At 38.0% G+C, this 13,003-nt stretch overlaps 1 protein-coding gene across 2 annotated transcripts in view; it reads right to left on the reverse strand.

The window, feature by feature from the left end:
* Positions 1–12,767, reverse strand: part of stpg2 (sperm-tail PG-rich repeat containing 2) — a 62,337-nt gene extending 49,570 nt beyond the window's left edge. The window contains exons 1-6 of one of the 2 annotated variants that reach the window (XM_067520753.1): positions 12,678–12,767; positions 10,983–11,083; positions 10,351–10,518; positions 8,355–8,522; positions 4,655–4,770; positions 3,742–3,853 (exon numbers count right to left, since the gene is read on the reverse strand). In XM_067520753.1, the coding sequence (XP_067376854.1) occupies positions 3,742–3,853; positions 4,655–4,770; positions 8,355–8,522; positions 10,351–10,518; positions 10,983–11,021 (603 nt within the window). In that variant the 5' untranslated portion in view covers positions 11,022–11,083; positions 12,678–12,767. Of the gene's footprint in view, positions 1–3,741; positions 3,854–4,654; positions 4,771–8,354; positions 8,523–10,350; positions 10,519–10,982; positions 11,084–11,488 lie in introns of both variants that reach the window. The other variant, XM_067520752.1, reaches the window with a different exon arrangement.
* Between the last annotated feature and the right edge of the window lie 236 nt (positions 12,768–13,003).

Below are 13,003 nucleotides of genomic sequence, written 5' to 3' on the forward strand. Positions count from 1 at the left end.
CAGAATCTTGAGAAGGAATACTAGTGAACCTAAGCACAATATGTTTCCCCCCTGCCTTAGGACAGTTCAGTCTTTATTTATGAACACTAAAGGTTTCTTGTTGTTAAAATCTGAAGTTATATACATCAATTTAATTCACTGCTATATGTGTAGGTGCAAATATATGAGTTCAAATAAGGGTAAATAAGATTAAGAGCTTGTCACATTATTTTCAATATAAAGGATCTCACCCTTTTTTTTTAGATTCGATTCAACTAATGTCATTACACATGTACAAGTACAAGGCAACAAAATGCAGTTTAGTACCAAACTAGAAGTGCAATAAGCTGTGTAAAATATAGTGTCTACAGTATGTACAAGATAGCCACTATTATGGACATGTCATGTACCCATGACTAATATATAGATGGAAGTAATATAGAGGTGGAAGTACTACGGACAAAATAAAATACACATGGATATACTATGAACATAACATACATTTTGAAGTATTATGGACAAATTATATACACATGGAGGTACTATGGACATAATATACATGTGTAAGCACTATGAACAAATAGTATACAGATGTGAGTACTGCAGATACGATGTACAGGTGATTGTGTGTAATTAGATGTTAAGTTTCAGGAGAAGCTATAAACACTTATTTACAAGTGCAGTGGACATTAAGAATAATGCATAACGGAATAAACAACAGTGGACAGTGCAGTGTATAAGCTAATGTATAATATTCAGTACATGAATGAGTAAAATGAATGAGGACTTGGACCAGTGTGTGACATGAACACAGTTCAATGCTTGTATGTGACGGAGAGATGAGGAGGGGAGATGAGTTTGTAGGGGAGTGGGGTCATTGGGGGGAGTTTGTACTTTGTACTCCACATTTGAAAGTTCATGATTCTGTATAAACGATTAGTGATTGTAAGAACTGTGAAACACAGTGCTCAATGGTTCCACATTACAGTTACACATGCACACGAACACCCTGCGTTAGGACCAGGGCCAAAATATGTACTTGTATTTAAATGTGACTGCATAATCTCAGTGTCAGACACAATATGTAAAGGATTATCTAGGAACACAGGATGAGTTTTCTACTTCAAATTTGTACTCAGATGTTCACCAAGACATTTTCCATGAGACTTTATGCGCAGTCTCCGTTCATATAATTTATGCACAAACATTTAGACAATAGAAACTGACAAAAGAAAAGTTATTTTTTCTTTTCCTTTTCCCCTTGTGGTAACAGTGTTGCTTCCAAGTTCTAAAAATAACAAGCACTTCAAATAACACAATAACATCCATGACAATATTAACACAAAATTCACAACATGATGAACTGACAGTGAACTTCATATTTACAGTGTACTATCAAGCACCGCATTTGCTTTGCCTTTGATTGCAGGGATACAGACAATAATAGTTTGTTAAAGTGGTTTGCTCAGTTGTTGCTCTTGCGATGGCAGAGTCTCTACTTTAAGGCAAAATCTCACCTACAGACTCTTCAACTCTATGGGACACCACCAGCCTCGAGCCATTAGAGGTAGAATGGCTGCTGATTTTGAAGAAGTTAAAGTGTTTGTCCAGAGTGTCCCCACTATGGTTAATGAACCATCCAGTCAGTGTATGTGTTGGAGAGCACATGTGAGTTGAGGAATCAGGTACTAATGATGATGGATAGATGTGCATCCATCATGGTAAGGGGCCTATATTTAGCATGGTCCACACATACGGGCACACAAAAATGGCACAGTTGTTAACATCTCAGGATAAAATACAATATAAATAATATAATTAAATTTAATTCTTTAATTGTATTATTTTATATTGGGTCAAGAGAAGTCAAACATTTGAGGTGAAATGCAACGAACTATGCACTGATGAGTAAAGTGAAATGAAAAACACAGAAAAGACATCAGATTAAAATGTTCAAGAGGGTAAAGAAGAAAAGAAAAAGGCATAGGTACGAGTCCTTAACAGGAGGCATATGTTCACATTTCTCTCCACAAATCCAGTCTCACACTTTTCAGCCTCACCCACTCTACCCCACCGAACGGAGAAATAAGGCATCACAAAGCATTACTCTGCCAGCACACTCAAGTTCATATGCAGGTGAGTAACTCCCCTCCGCTCAACCAGCTCCAGAGTATCAGTATGTATGTGTGTATGTTTGAGTGTGAGTGTGATTGTGAGTGTTTGTGAGAGGGGGGTGGGGGTGGGGGTTCACAGCTTATGTTCTACTGCCCTCTATAGGCAAATAGATACATTGATAAAACAAATGCTGGATAGAGAGAGAGCTCATAATTTTATCTTTAATTAGTACCTAAAAAATGCATAATTTAGTATGTATCTTGACTGAAGATTTTAAATCATACAGTGGGAAGAATCTAAACAGTGCAGTGAAAAAAAGTTAACACGCCCTCTAACTGCTTACAACTGCCCCATACCCTATATAAAAGACTTTACCTAAAAACATGTTGATGAATCAAAATCCTATTGCTAAATGTTTCAGTAACTCTGAAGCCAAAAATAGTGCATGCAAACAGAAATTACTCGGAAGTACTTTTGAACAAATCTGTATTTGTAGCCTTTTCCAGTCAAATATATTTGCTGTGGTTAACATGATCAGTAAAACGGTATTGTGAGCACTGATACCAGTGAGTGATTGCGCTTAAATTTAAAACTCAAGATTAACAAAATAAAAATTAATTCAAACTCATGTTAGGTTGCGTTCTCAGGAGGACTTGTTTAACCACAGTTTCCTATTACAAAATTAGTGGTTATTGTTAAACAGTATGTAAATCCACTTGTTCTAACTGCCTGTGACTTTAACTGACATTTTTGAAGCTGCAAAAATTGCTGCTTGTGGCCATAGTGGCCAATGCTGAGCAACTTACCTAAGCTCATTTTAAGGGACAATTTGCTCCATTAAGCAACAAATTTCCATTGTAACACCCACTTACATAGTTTTGTTCTGAACATTCATCACCGTTTTCTTATTTGGGATCTTCTTTATAAAGTAAGAACAGAATCTACACACACAAGACCATACTTACACACATTTAAGTGCTGACATATTTGTTCAAAACAGTTAGTTTTCTTTATTTTTACAGTTCTATGTTAAAATCAGGTTAAAATTTGATATTTTTACAATTTCAACACTAGTGTGTTGTTCTCCAGATACAGCGTTTAAGTAACAAGTATTAGCACTCCATGCATCTGTGTGTGCTTATGTGTGTGTTATTTTAGATCCACTACTGACACTACGCTAATATGATAGCTCACTTTCTGTTGACATCCTGCAGCAAAGCAGGAACTTTCAGGAACTACTGAAGGTTTTTCCATTTGGAGTTGAAGTACTTCGACATCTTAAGAATTCATGTGGCCCTTCTTGATTTCCTCAACATTTCTTTTCAGTTAATGTAAAACTGCTGTGTGTGCACATGCCCTGCAGTCTCATGCCCTTTTTTGTTTACAATGCACTTTGTTTTGTTTACATTGTTCACCTATGTGTTCTTACAATGACGAATCCGGTTGTCGACAACCGGATTCGTCATTGTAAGAACACATAGGTGAACAATTTCTGCAGTTTAAGGACAAGTCATTAATCTGATGAAGACTTTTCTTAAAGTCAAAAAATTTAGTATGAGGCTTGTTATACGTTTATCGCCGAGTTATCATTTATCCAAACCTCACATGCCCAGCATCACACAAAAATCCACTAACACAAACACTCACCTTCTTTTCCTCTTGCTTGGGCACCAGTTCGTGGTAGCGAGGGATTATAAGTTCAGTTCTGCCTTTTTGTTCCTTTTGAAGATTCACATTCTCATAGTGAGTTTGTGGGACTCTGTGGCATAAAGAGAAAATGACAGTGTCTTTAAGAATAGGAGACAGACGAACAAAAATATACAAAGAGAGCAGAGTTAAAACATACAAAGCAGAAGAGGGAAGAGAAGGAGAAGGGCTACAATGTGAGAAATGAGAAGAAAAGGAGATGTTTATGGAAAAGTGAAAGAAGAGGAAACTACAACATCAGCTCTAACTGTAGGGAGTGTAAAGACAGCATGTTTAGAAACATGTACTACACCTCATCCTCAGTGACTATCAACAAAAATTTTATGTGAAAAATGTCAAACATAATGCACTGACTGTAAGATGAAAGCAACATTTCACTTTGATGGAACAGCTTCTCTGTTCAGTAAACATCTGTCATGGCTCAAGGGCAGTGAACTGCTGAGTTTAGATTTGTCCAGCAGCATCAAATCTTATTAAATCTTTGGTGGTTTATTCATGCTCCAAAAATATTTCATTTAGTATTTTATTGCAATTCATTCATAAATATAAATATATCAGAATCACAAATAATGTTTGATGCCATATATTTGTTTGGTTAGCCTTGTGTCATTGCAGCCAACTAGCTGGCTATACTGTTTCCCGTTATATACAGTCTTCTTTAGTTGAGCAAAGATACTAACTGCTGGCATTAAACTTTTATGAATTCTGTGCCAATATTAGTGTCATTGAACTCCTCATCTATCTTTAAAAGAGAACATCAAATTAACATGTTTCACAGATGCTGACAAATGTGTTCTTATGTTACTGCTAATGAAAGCTTATTGTATTTTGTGGGATCACATATGATACTCACATCTCAGGGTCATATTGTCCTGGTCCTGGTCCTTCCTCCACAGTCACCTGACCTCTCTTGCCTGTCATACTACCAAAGTGGACACCTTTGTACTTCTGAGCAGAACTCATCTCAGACTGGAGAAAGAGAAAGGACAGGAGAGAACCAAAAAACAACAAAAGAGTGGAGATGAGAAGTGGATAGAAGAAAGGAATGGTCGGAAAGTAAGACAGAGAGAAATAAGATGAGAGGATATGGAAGAGAATGAGACAAGATGATAAATGATGAACAGAGACGCAGGAAATAGAATTGACTCATTCACACTTATCTGGCTTCTCTTCTAGTTAGGGCTCATGAAGCTGGGGCTGAATGAAATGTGAAGTTCAGCCAAATGCCAGCATATGTCAGAGATCTAGGGGGGACCCTCAGTCCTTTCTTATCTCTGAGTTTTACAGCCTGCTTCCTCTGCCTCTAGCCAAAGCTTAACAACCAAGAGAGGCTATGTCTGGAAATGAGCTGGCCAGCACATTTTACACATTTTAGAGATACTGTATGTGTGACTTAAAAGTATATCTCAGATTGCTGCAAAAAACATTTTAAAAATAAATGCCACTACGGGGTCTTAAATTCTTCGAAGTGTGTCATTTATTTAAGACTAACAAATAGAGACTAACTAATCACTCTCTGAAGCATGCACTCTCCTAGACATGTACTCAGTGCTTTGACCTAAATGCTTGAGTAACCTATAGATAACTTTGTTCAACAGACAAATATGATGCAACTGTGTTTTGTAGGTATTAATGAATCAATAAAGGTCTTAACAAAAAAGTATGGCTATACCATAATGACAGAAGTCAAGTCATTAGGATAAAGCTAATTAATTCAGTAGCTGTCGAGATAACTCACAGGATATCTAAAAACTTTGAACTGCTATTGGCAGTAAGGATAGTCAATGGATTACCAAAGTCATTACAATTCATTCAAAATTTCACAAAAATACATCCATATTGTTAAAATATTTTGATTAAAAATATAATAATACTAACAATCACAATAAAACAGTTAACCCTAAAAATTGCACTAGAGGAAAAGTCAGGGGATCACTAAAATCTTGAATATCATAAGTGAACCTACTGATATACTGTAGCTATTCCCACTGCTATGCACACAGCTTCCATTGTATTAGAATTGATAAATCTGATATGTGAAGAAAACCTGGCACTTTGATGTGTGAGACTTGTAATTTGTTTGTTACTGTTATAAAAAGTCATTTTTTCATAAAACGCTTACAGTTAGATTACATGCAGTTCCTGATGCTAACAAAGGTCTGTTGCTTGTCCCTCATGTTATAAAACACTTGTACTAAAATTAACCAGTAATGAAATAACAAAACTGAATCAAAAACCAAAGCACATAAAATTCTTTGGTTTTGTTTCTAACTTTTCCTTGACCAAACTGTCTACCTTGTAAGAAAGGTTATAGGAGGACTAATAGAGACTCTCAAAAAGTTTCTAACTGCATATGGTATCTGTCTACTTATCTCAACTTCAACAGTGACTGAAGGACAAGATCTGTGGTTCTCTCCCTTGTGAACCTTCAATCCAGTTTTGAGGAGAGGAGATAGGAAAAAAGAATATTCACATGCTTAAAGAGAGACACATTACTGTTCTGCATTGCACACAAACACACAGAAGCACTGTGATTGTAACGCAACTGGCACTGAGTTCACAAGCACAAATCGCCTATTTATGTCAAGGAGAGCTTTTCAAAAGCAAAACAAAAACACAGCTAGTGGGGATGAACATATCCATTCAGCTTTGATAAGATGAAATGGCAGGCTACTTATTATTTAAATGAGAATAAAAAAGCTGAATAAAAAAGACGGTGTTTTTGGTGTAGGGTCGTGTGTGGGAAGGATCCTGCAGGCTGAAACTGCTGCTCTTGCAGTCTGAATCTGGACTGGTCTGGAATTCAGACTCAGTTAGGAGGGCAGTCTTTCCAAAATCTGACATCTTCACACCAAATAACAGTTTTATGTAGAGTACTGATTTCTGGGGCCAGCACATTTTCAGATTTTTTTTGTTTGTTTTTGAGTTCAGGGTCACCAAGGAGGATCATTTGTCCACATGTTGATTTGGCCCAGCTTTTACAACAGATGGCCTTCCTAAAGCAACCCTCCACAATTTTTAGCAGGACCACTTAGGACTGGCACTGTAAAGCTGGGGATTGGAATGGGCTGTTGGGGGATTCAGTGTGTTGCGCAAGGACACTTCGACATGTGGTCGGGAAGAGCGGGGGGGTGAACCTCTGACCCTATGGTCGGTAGGCGGCCACTCTCCTGACTGAGCCACTGCTGCCCCCAGGTAATTTACAAGATAAACATTGAAAATATTTCTGTAATTGTGGCAGCCAAAAATGTCTGATTCTATTACAGCTTTCTAAAAAATTGTAATGCATGTTTCAGTGATGTTTTAAATTATAAGGTGACGCAGATTTTACCATGGAATAAAATAATTGTTGTTATTGTGACATTTTCAAATTCCTGGAGGAACTAATTGACTGTCCAGACAGTAAAATATTTATATAAATAAGTTATTCCATTTCTGAGTCTTTTGACATTTTTGCAGTAACGCAGTATTTGTTCCATTTTACCATCTGCCTAGTTGTGTTATCATCATCTGCCAGATCTAGTACAAGATAATCTTAACAAACTAAATATCCAATAGTGTTCCTATGTCTAATTTAGTCCCAGTGCTTTTATTATGCACAGTATTTTTTCATAGCAATGGCATGTGCCTGTACCAATATAGCTTATAACACTGATATACCTGTCTCTACATTTTTTGTACTAAGTTGTATCTGTAGTAAGATGTAATATAATTGTTAATACATGACTGATACGTATAGGGTCAGAGGAATTTCTCAGATTCAGACAAAAAACAAATTGTGTTGATATGATTTCTGTCTGATGTCTTTTTATTCACAGTTGCTCTCGCAACTTTGAAGTTTTGTCCTCAGTCAACCACTTAAATCCGCCTTTCCACACTTTTGAACTCAGGCTGAATGGAGGGTGGGAGAAGTGTTTGAGCTTAAAGAAATGAGTGTGTCAGATGGGGAGACAGAGGGAATGAGACAGACAGAAACGGGGGTTGAACTTTCAAAGGGAGAGCAACAGAAGTTGAGACAAAATGAAAGAGCAGCGGATGGATGCACTGTTGATAGCCCTAAATCACAGCACGCCTCTGTGCCTGTGCCGGTGTGTTGACACAACCTCGGCCAACACTCAAGGACGCTGTTGACTTCCTCTGGTCATTAACAGATGAAAAACGACTTAATTGAGAGCCAGACCAGCAGGCATGTGCATTATTTTAAGTGAATATTGTAATATAGCTTGAAGAATAATTACTAATAGCTCTCTTTGTTGGCATGTAAAATGGATGAGCAATGGTGCGCTGTGGCTTTTTTAAAGTGCAGCTGCATTCATTAGCTATGGAAATGCGTTTTGAGCCAACTGATTGAGGTGGGGTGGGGGTTCAGTGGTGCATTAGATCTGCCTAACACTAATGGACCTTGCCTCGCAGGCAGAATAAGTACACTCAGACACACACTCCCAGACTAATGAAAGAGCACATGCATGCACAAATGACCACTTCACATTCTCTGATGAATGTACATTCAAACTTCAATGGGAGTGAGCATGTATGTGTGTTTTCTTTCTTACCAGCAGTGGAGTGTAGTAGGCTGGCCCCATGGTTGTGTCTCTAGGAGGGGGCTGCTGCTTGCGGAGCACACCCAAGGCGTCCTTCTCATAGCCATAGGCCTGGCCCGGGGAAGGTATGGATGGGATATCTGACTGATGAACGAGTTGGAGACTTTTAGCCTGCAGCCACTCCATGGAGAAAAAAGCAGAAGAAAGTCAGGGAGGACAAGGAGAGAAGTTACGGTTTGTGATGGAGATTATGCCCAACTTACAAAGTAGCTGAGCACTGCCTGGGGCATATAGACTGTGAGACTGAGGTAAGGACAGAGACAGAGAAAGAAGAAGTGAGGGGAGGTAGATTATAAGAAACAAAAGGACAAAAGAGAAAGTGGGAATAAATAAACTAAAGTGGAAGAATAGCAAAATATCTGCTTAGGGGTCAGCTATCTTTTCATGAAAACTACTATATACAACATAGAAGGTAGAAGCTTGTGAGCACTGAGACTTATCTCTGACTCTGATCAGGTGTGAAGGTGAAAGTTTCTCCATAAGAAATTGGCTAACCAATGGTTTTGGTTTTAATCAAATAAAGATAAACTTGCAGCTTGTCTGCATTTATATATGTATGGACATAGTAGCAGAATAGAACTTAATGATCTCAGTGTATTTTATTAATACAGTCTTAGTGCTGATGAGGCTAGACAGGTTACACTATTCAGAACTCAACACCTTTTCTCCAAAGTTCAAACAACGTGCAACAACACTGATGTGCAAAATGAGGTTTTCTTGCTTTTTAGATACTTTGTCTTAAACTGTGTGTCAGTCTCTACACAGAATAATGTCAGTCTCTCTTACTGCTTCCGATGACACCTCTAAATGTTGGTAAATGGTGTGCTTATATAAATATCACTTTACAATGTTGCTTTTCACACTCACACAGAGTTCATACAACCCACAGGGAGCGACTTGGACATGTGCATGTTGACACATGGGAAGGGCTGGAAGTTTACCCACTGACCCATGAACACTTGCCCTACCAACCAGCCTACACCCACCCCTCACAGGTGTTAACAGTACAACTGCAGAACATAAAGTGGAAACAGCACAGGTTTGAAACTTAACTTCCTGATCCCTGCTGATAATTAAAATGTCTGTGTTTATGAACACATTATGGGTCACATAGAAAATGTTACCTTAACAGTTAAAGTCAAGTGGCAGATTGTTTCAAGACTCTCTTATGGCTTTGTATGTTCGCATCTCCACAATGATCAAGGTTACAAAGCCTATCTCGCATATGATAAATTACTGCTGTGCATATTAAAGCTTTATATTGCAAAATGTGACAGAATATTATTATGACAATGAATGACATATTGTATGTCATTGTATTCACAGTATTTGCCCTTGTTTCACCTGATATATTAAATGTGTTACTAAACCCAGAAAGTTTTCAAACGTTACAGCAAATACAGCAGATGGTGTTTTCCAAAGGAAGCGCCTTAACTATTTTACCAGTGTGGAGAAAGTTTTTCCATGAAAGGTTTTGAAATAGCAGCCTGTAATTCCCATAGGTTGGTGTTGAGCAGTCAGCGGATGGTATAACTTCAAAAGATAGGAGCTAAGTTACTGACAAGGAACTATCTTTAGGTTACTGGCAGTCACCACAGTCTGTTTGACAAATGGCAGAGAAAAAGAACATTACGATGGTAAGAAGACTTTTACAAGTTATTGTGTTTTTATTGTTACTTCCTTTTATTGTTAACAGTTACTTATATAAATGTTTGTGGGTTTGTCTGTGTATGGGTAACAGGGCTGGAAGAGCAACTCACAGCGAGCAACAGAAGGGTAGCGGTGCAATTTTTCATATAAACTTTATATACAGGATACACAATGTGCAAACTCTAGCCTAATGTAGATGAAAGTAATGGCACAAAAAGATCTAAACTATTCCAAATGCATGTCATTAACTTCAGAACTTTTTTTTGCCTATGTACTGTATCTTTACCCATATGCCTACCATTTTTCTGCCAAGTTTCTCAGTCTGTCTTGGATCAGCTGTCACTGCCCTGGGCATATTTCCTGGAGCAGTCTGCACATTGTAGGCCCCTGGACCAGGAACCTTAGACATCACCTCATCAAAACGCTTCGATCGGCTCTGAAGGCTGCAGCCACCGTGGATGTTTAGCTTAGAGTTTAGGGTTCAGAAGGAAAACAAGCAAAGAGAGGAAATGACAAATCTTTGTTCAACGCTATAAAGTACTTTTGTTAATAAGTATTTAAACCATCTATAATAATCTTCATCTTCATTTTGTCTCATGCAATCCTAAAATGGTGTATTGATTGTTTTATATGTTATAAGAGAAACTATCAAATTATTTTTGGTCAAATTGGTTGATCCACAAACACTCCTGTCAGGGTACATCTCCTCAGCTGGCATCTTTCTTGTTACAGAGGTATAACAAAAATAACTAACAACACCACTTTTATCCTTCTTAAGAGCATTTTGACTTTTATTTATGTTTCTTTTCATGCACATTCCCACTTGAAATTAATTTACAACGATTTTCGTTTTCTTTCATCACTAGTCCACCCAAGGTCTTGACTTTTTTTTGGTTTTTGCATAAAACGGTTGACTTCAACCTATGTTACCTTAGTAGGTGAGGCTTCATATTGTCCAGGTCCAGGCATCCTATCAGTGGACTCGAATATTGACTGTCTACTGGTCAGGGACAGGAAAGGTGCATAGCCATCTGCAATAAATAAAAGGGTTCATTGGGAAACAGCTCCTAGCTTTATTTTATATTCTATTCTATTCACGTAATTATATAAATAGTATTGTGGGCAGAAAAAAATACATAAACACAATAATGTTTCTCTGTAATTTTCTGAAAATGAATAGAACAATACAGTTTTGACTCCATACACCATCGGTCTAAATTGGCTAACAAACGCTAACTTTTTTACAGGTAACGTTAGCATAAGTAATTGGCTAAAATACAGCTACCTAGAGTAGCTAGTTATCTTAATTTTTATGGTTTGGTTAATTTACATTTTGTAAACATTTTCTCTAGAGGACAATAGAAAGCACGTGTATTTTAAGCTACATCGACCAGTCTATAATATTTTCGGGCTGTACCTGTGTCTCCTACGGTTACCTGCTATTTTATAATTGCCGAGGGTGACGTCGTACGATCCGGGGCCAACTGTAGGAGAAGTGCTGGTTGCTGTCAGGAGGGTCACTCTAGGAGCTCGTCCGTGCATCTTAACTCAACCTGTCTAAAATAGCTTGGTAGCTTCAATAAAGTTCACTTCTACACTACAGACACTCACTATAGTCGGACCAAAGCTGAAGCACTGCCTTGTACTAAATGTATTCCGTGCCGAGGATAAGACTTTGCTTTACCGCTGTACTCTCAGTACTGGATCAATTTACTCCACGTTACTTTGCGTGCGTCGTTGCTTGGATACCGCGAATCGTTACAGGCCGCAGTTACACAGCGACTAAGGTCAAACAAAAGATTAAGGGATTAAATTAGAATTGGGAACCAAAATTTAGGCCTGCAGTGTCACTTCTATCACTTTTTGTAAGTCTAATAAACATTGACATATTACCATTACTGCTTTTACAGTACAATTTCACTTCATCAGGTGTTGATAATTTAGAATGTTTTCAAGGCTATAGTATTAATATTAATGTCATTATAATGCTTAGTGGTGTCAAGGTGCAAAATACATAGTCCAATCCTACCATCTAGTGGGTGAACAAAATGGGAATGGAACTTGTAATTAAAAACACCACCTGCTATTTACATATTTCTTTTTCATTCTTTTAAACACATTTTAGCAATTTTGCTCATTTATCTAAGATGAATAGTTTTAAAAGTGTATGTAACACTCCTGTCACCACAGCTCTTTTCACCATTTTCCGACCTAAACTATTCCCTCCTGCACTGTTAGAATGCTCCACACAATGTTGTTATGATTTGGATACTGGGAACTCAGGAGAAAGCAACCTCAGAAGCAAGTATTTCTTTGAAGTAACAGTAATCTACATCTTTATGTAGAAACTTTTTTCTTCATGTCTTGTAAGCAGAAGGTAGCACACCTCACCACAGTCTTACAGCTCCTCTCTGCACCCTCTGTCATACGCTTTTTTTAAATCTACGAAAACACATGCAGCTCCTTATGACCTCCTCTGTACTTCTCCTGCAGCATCCTCAAAGCAAATGTTGCATCTGTTTGACTCTTTCAAAGCATAAAACCATACTGCTGCTCACAAATGCTCCCCTCTGCCCTTAGCCTAGCTTCCACTACTCTTTCCCACAAATTAATTGTATGGCTCACCAGCTTTATTCCTCTGTAGTAGCTCTGCACATCTCCCTTGATCTTAGCACCAGTACGGCTCCATTCCTAAGGCATCCTCTCACTCTCCAAGATCGTAGACACTTCCTTACCTTCACAGGTATGTCATCAGGACCAACTGACTTTCCACTCTTAATCCTCTTCAACGCCCTCCTCACTTCCCTCTTACTTATCTTTGCTAGTTCCTGCTCCACACTAGTCACCTCTTCCACTCTCCATTGTCTTTCATTTTTCCTCATTCATCAACTCTTCAAAGTACTCTTTCCATATTCCCAAAACACAGAGCAGGTTATAAAGGTGAACTCCAG

The sequence above is a fragment of the Channa argus genome, chromosome 11 (assembly GCF_033026475.1).
Source record: "Channa argus isolate prfri chromosome 11, Channa argus male v1.0, whole genome shotgun sequence".
Classification (NCBI taxonomy): Eukaryota; Metazoa; Chordata; class Actinopteri; order Anabantiformes; family Channidae; genus Channa; species Channa argus.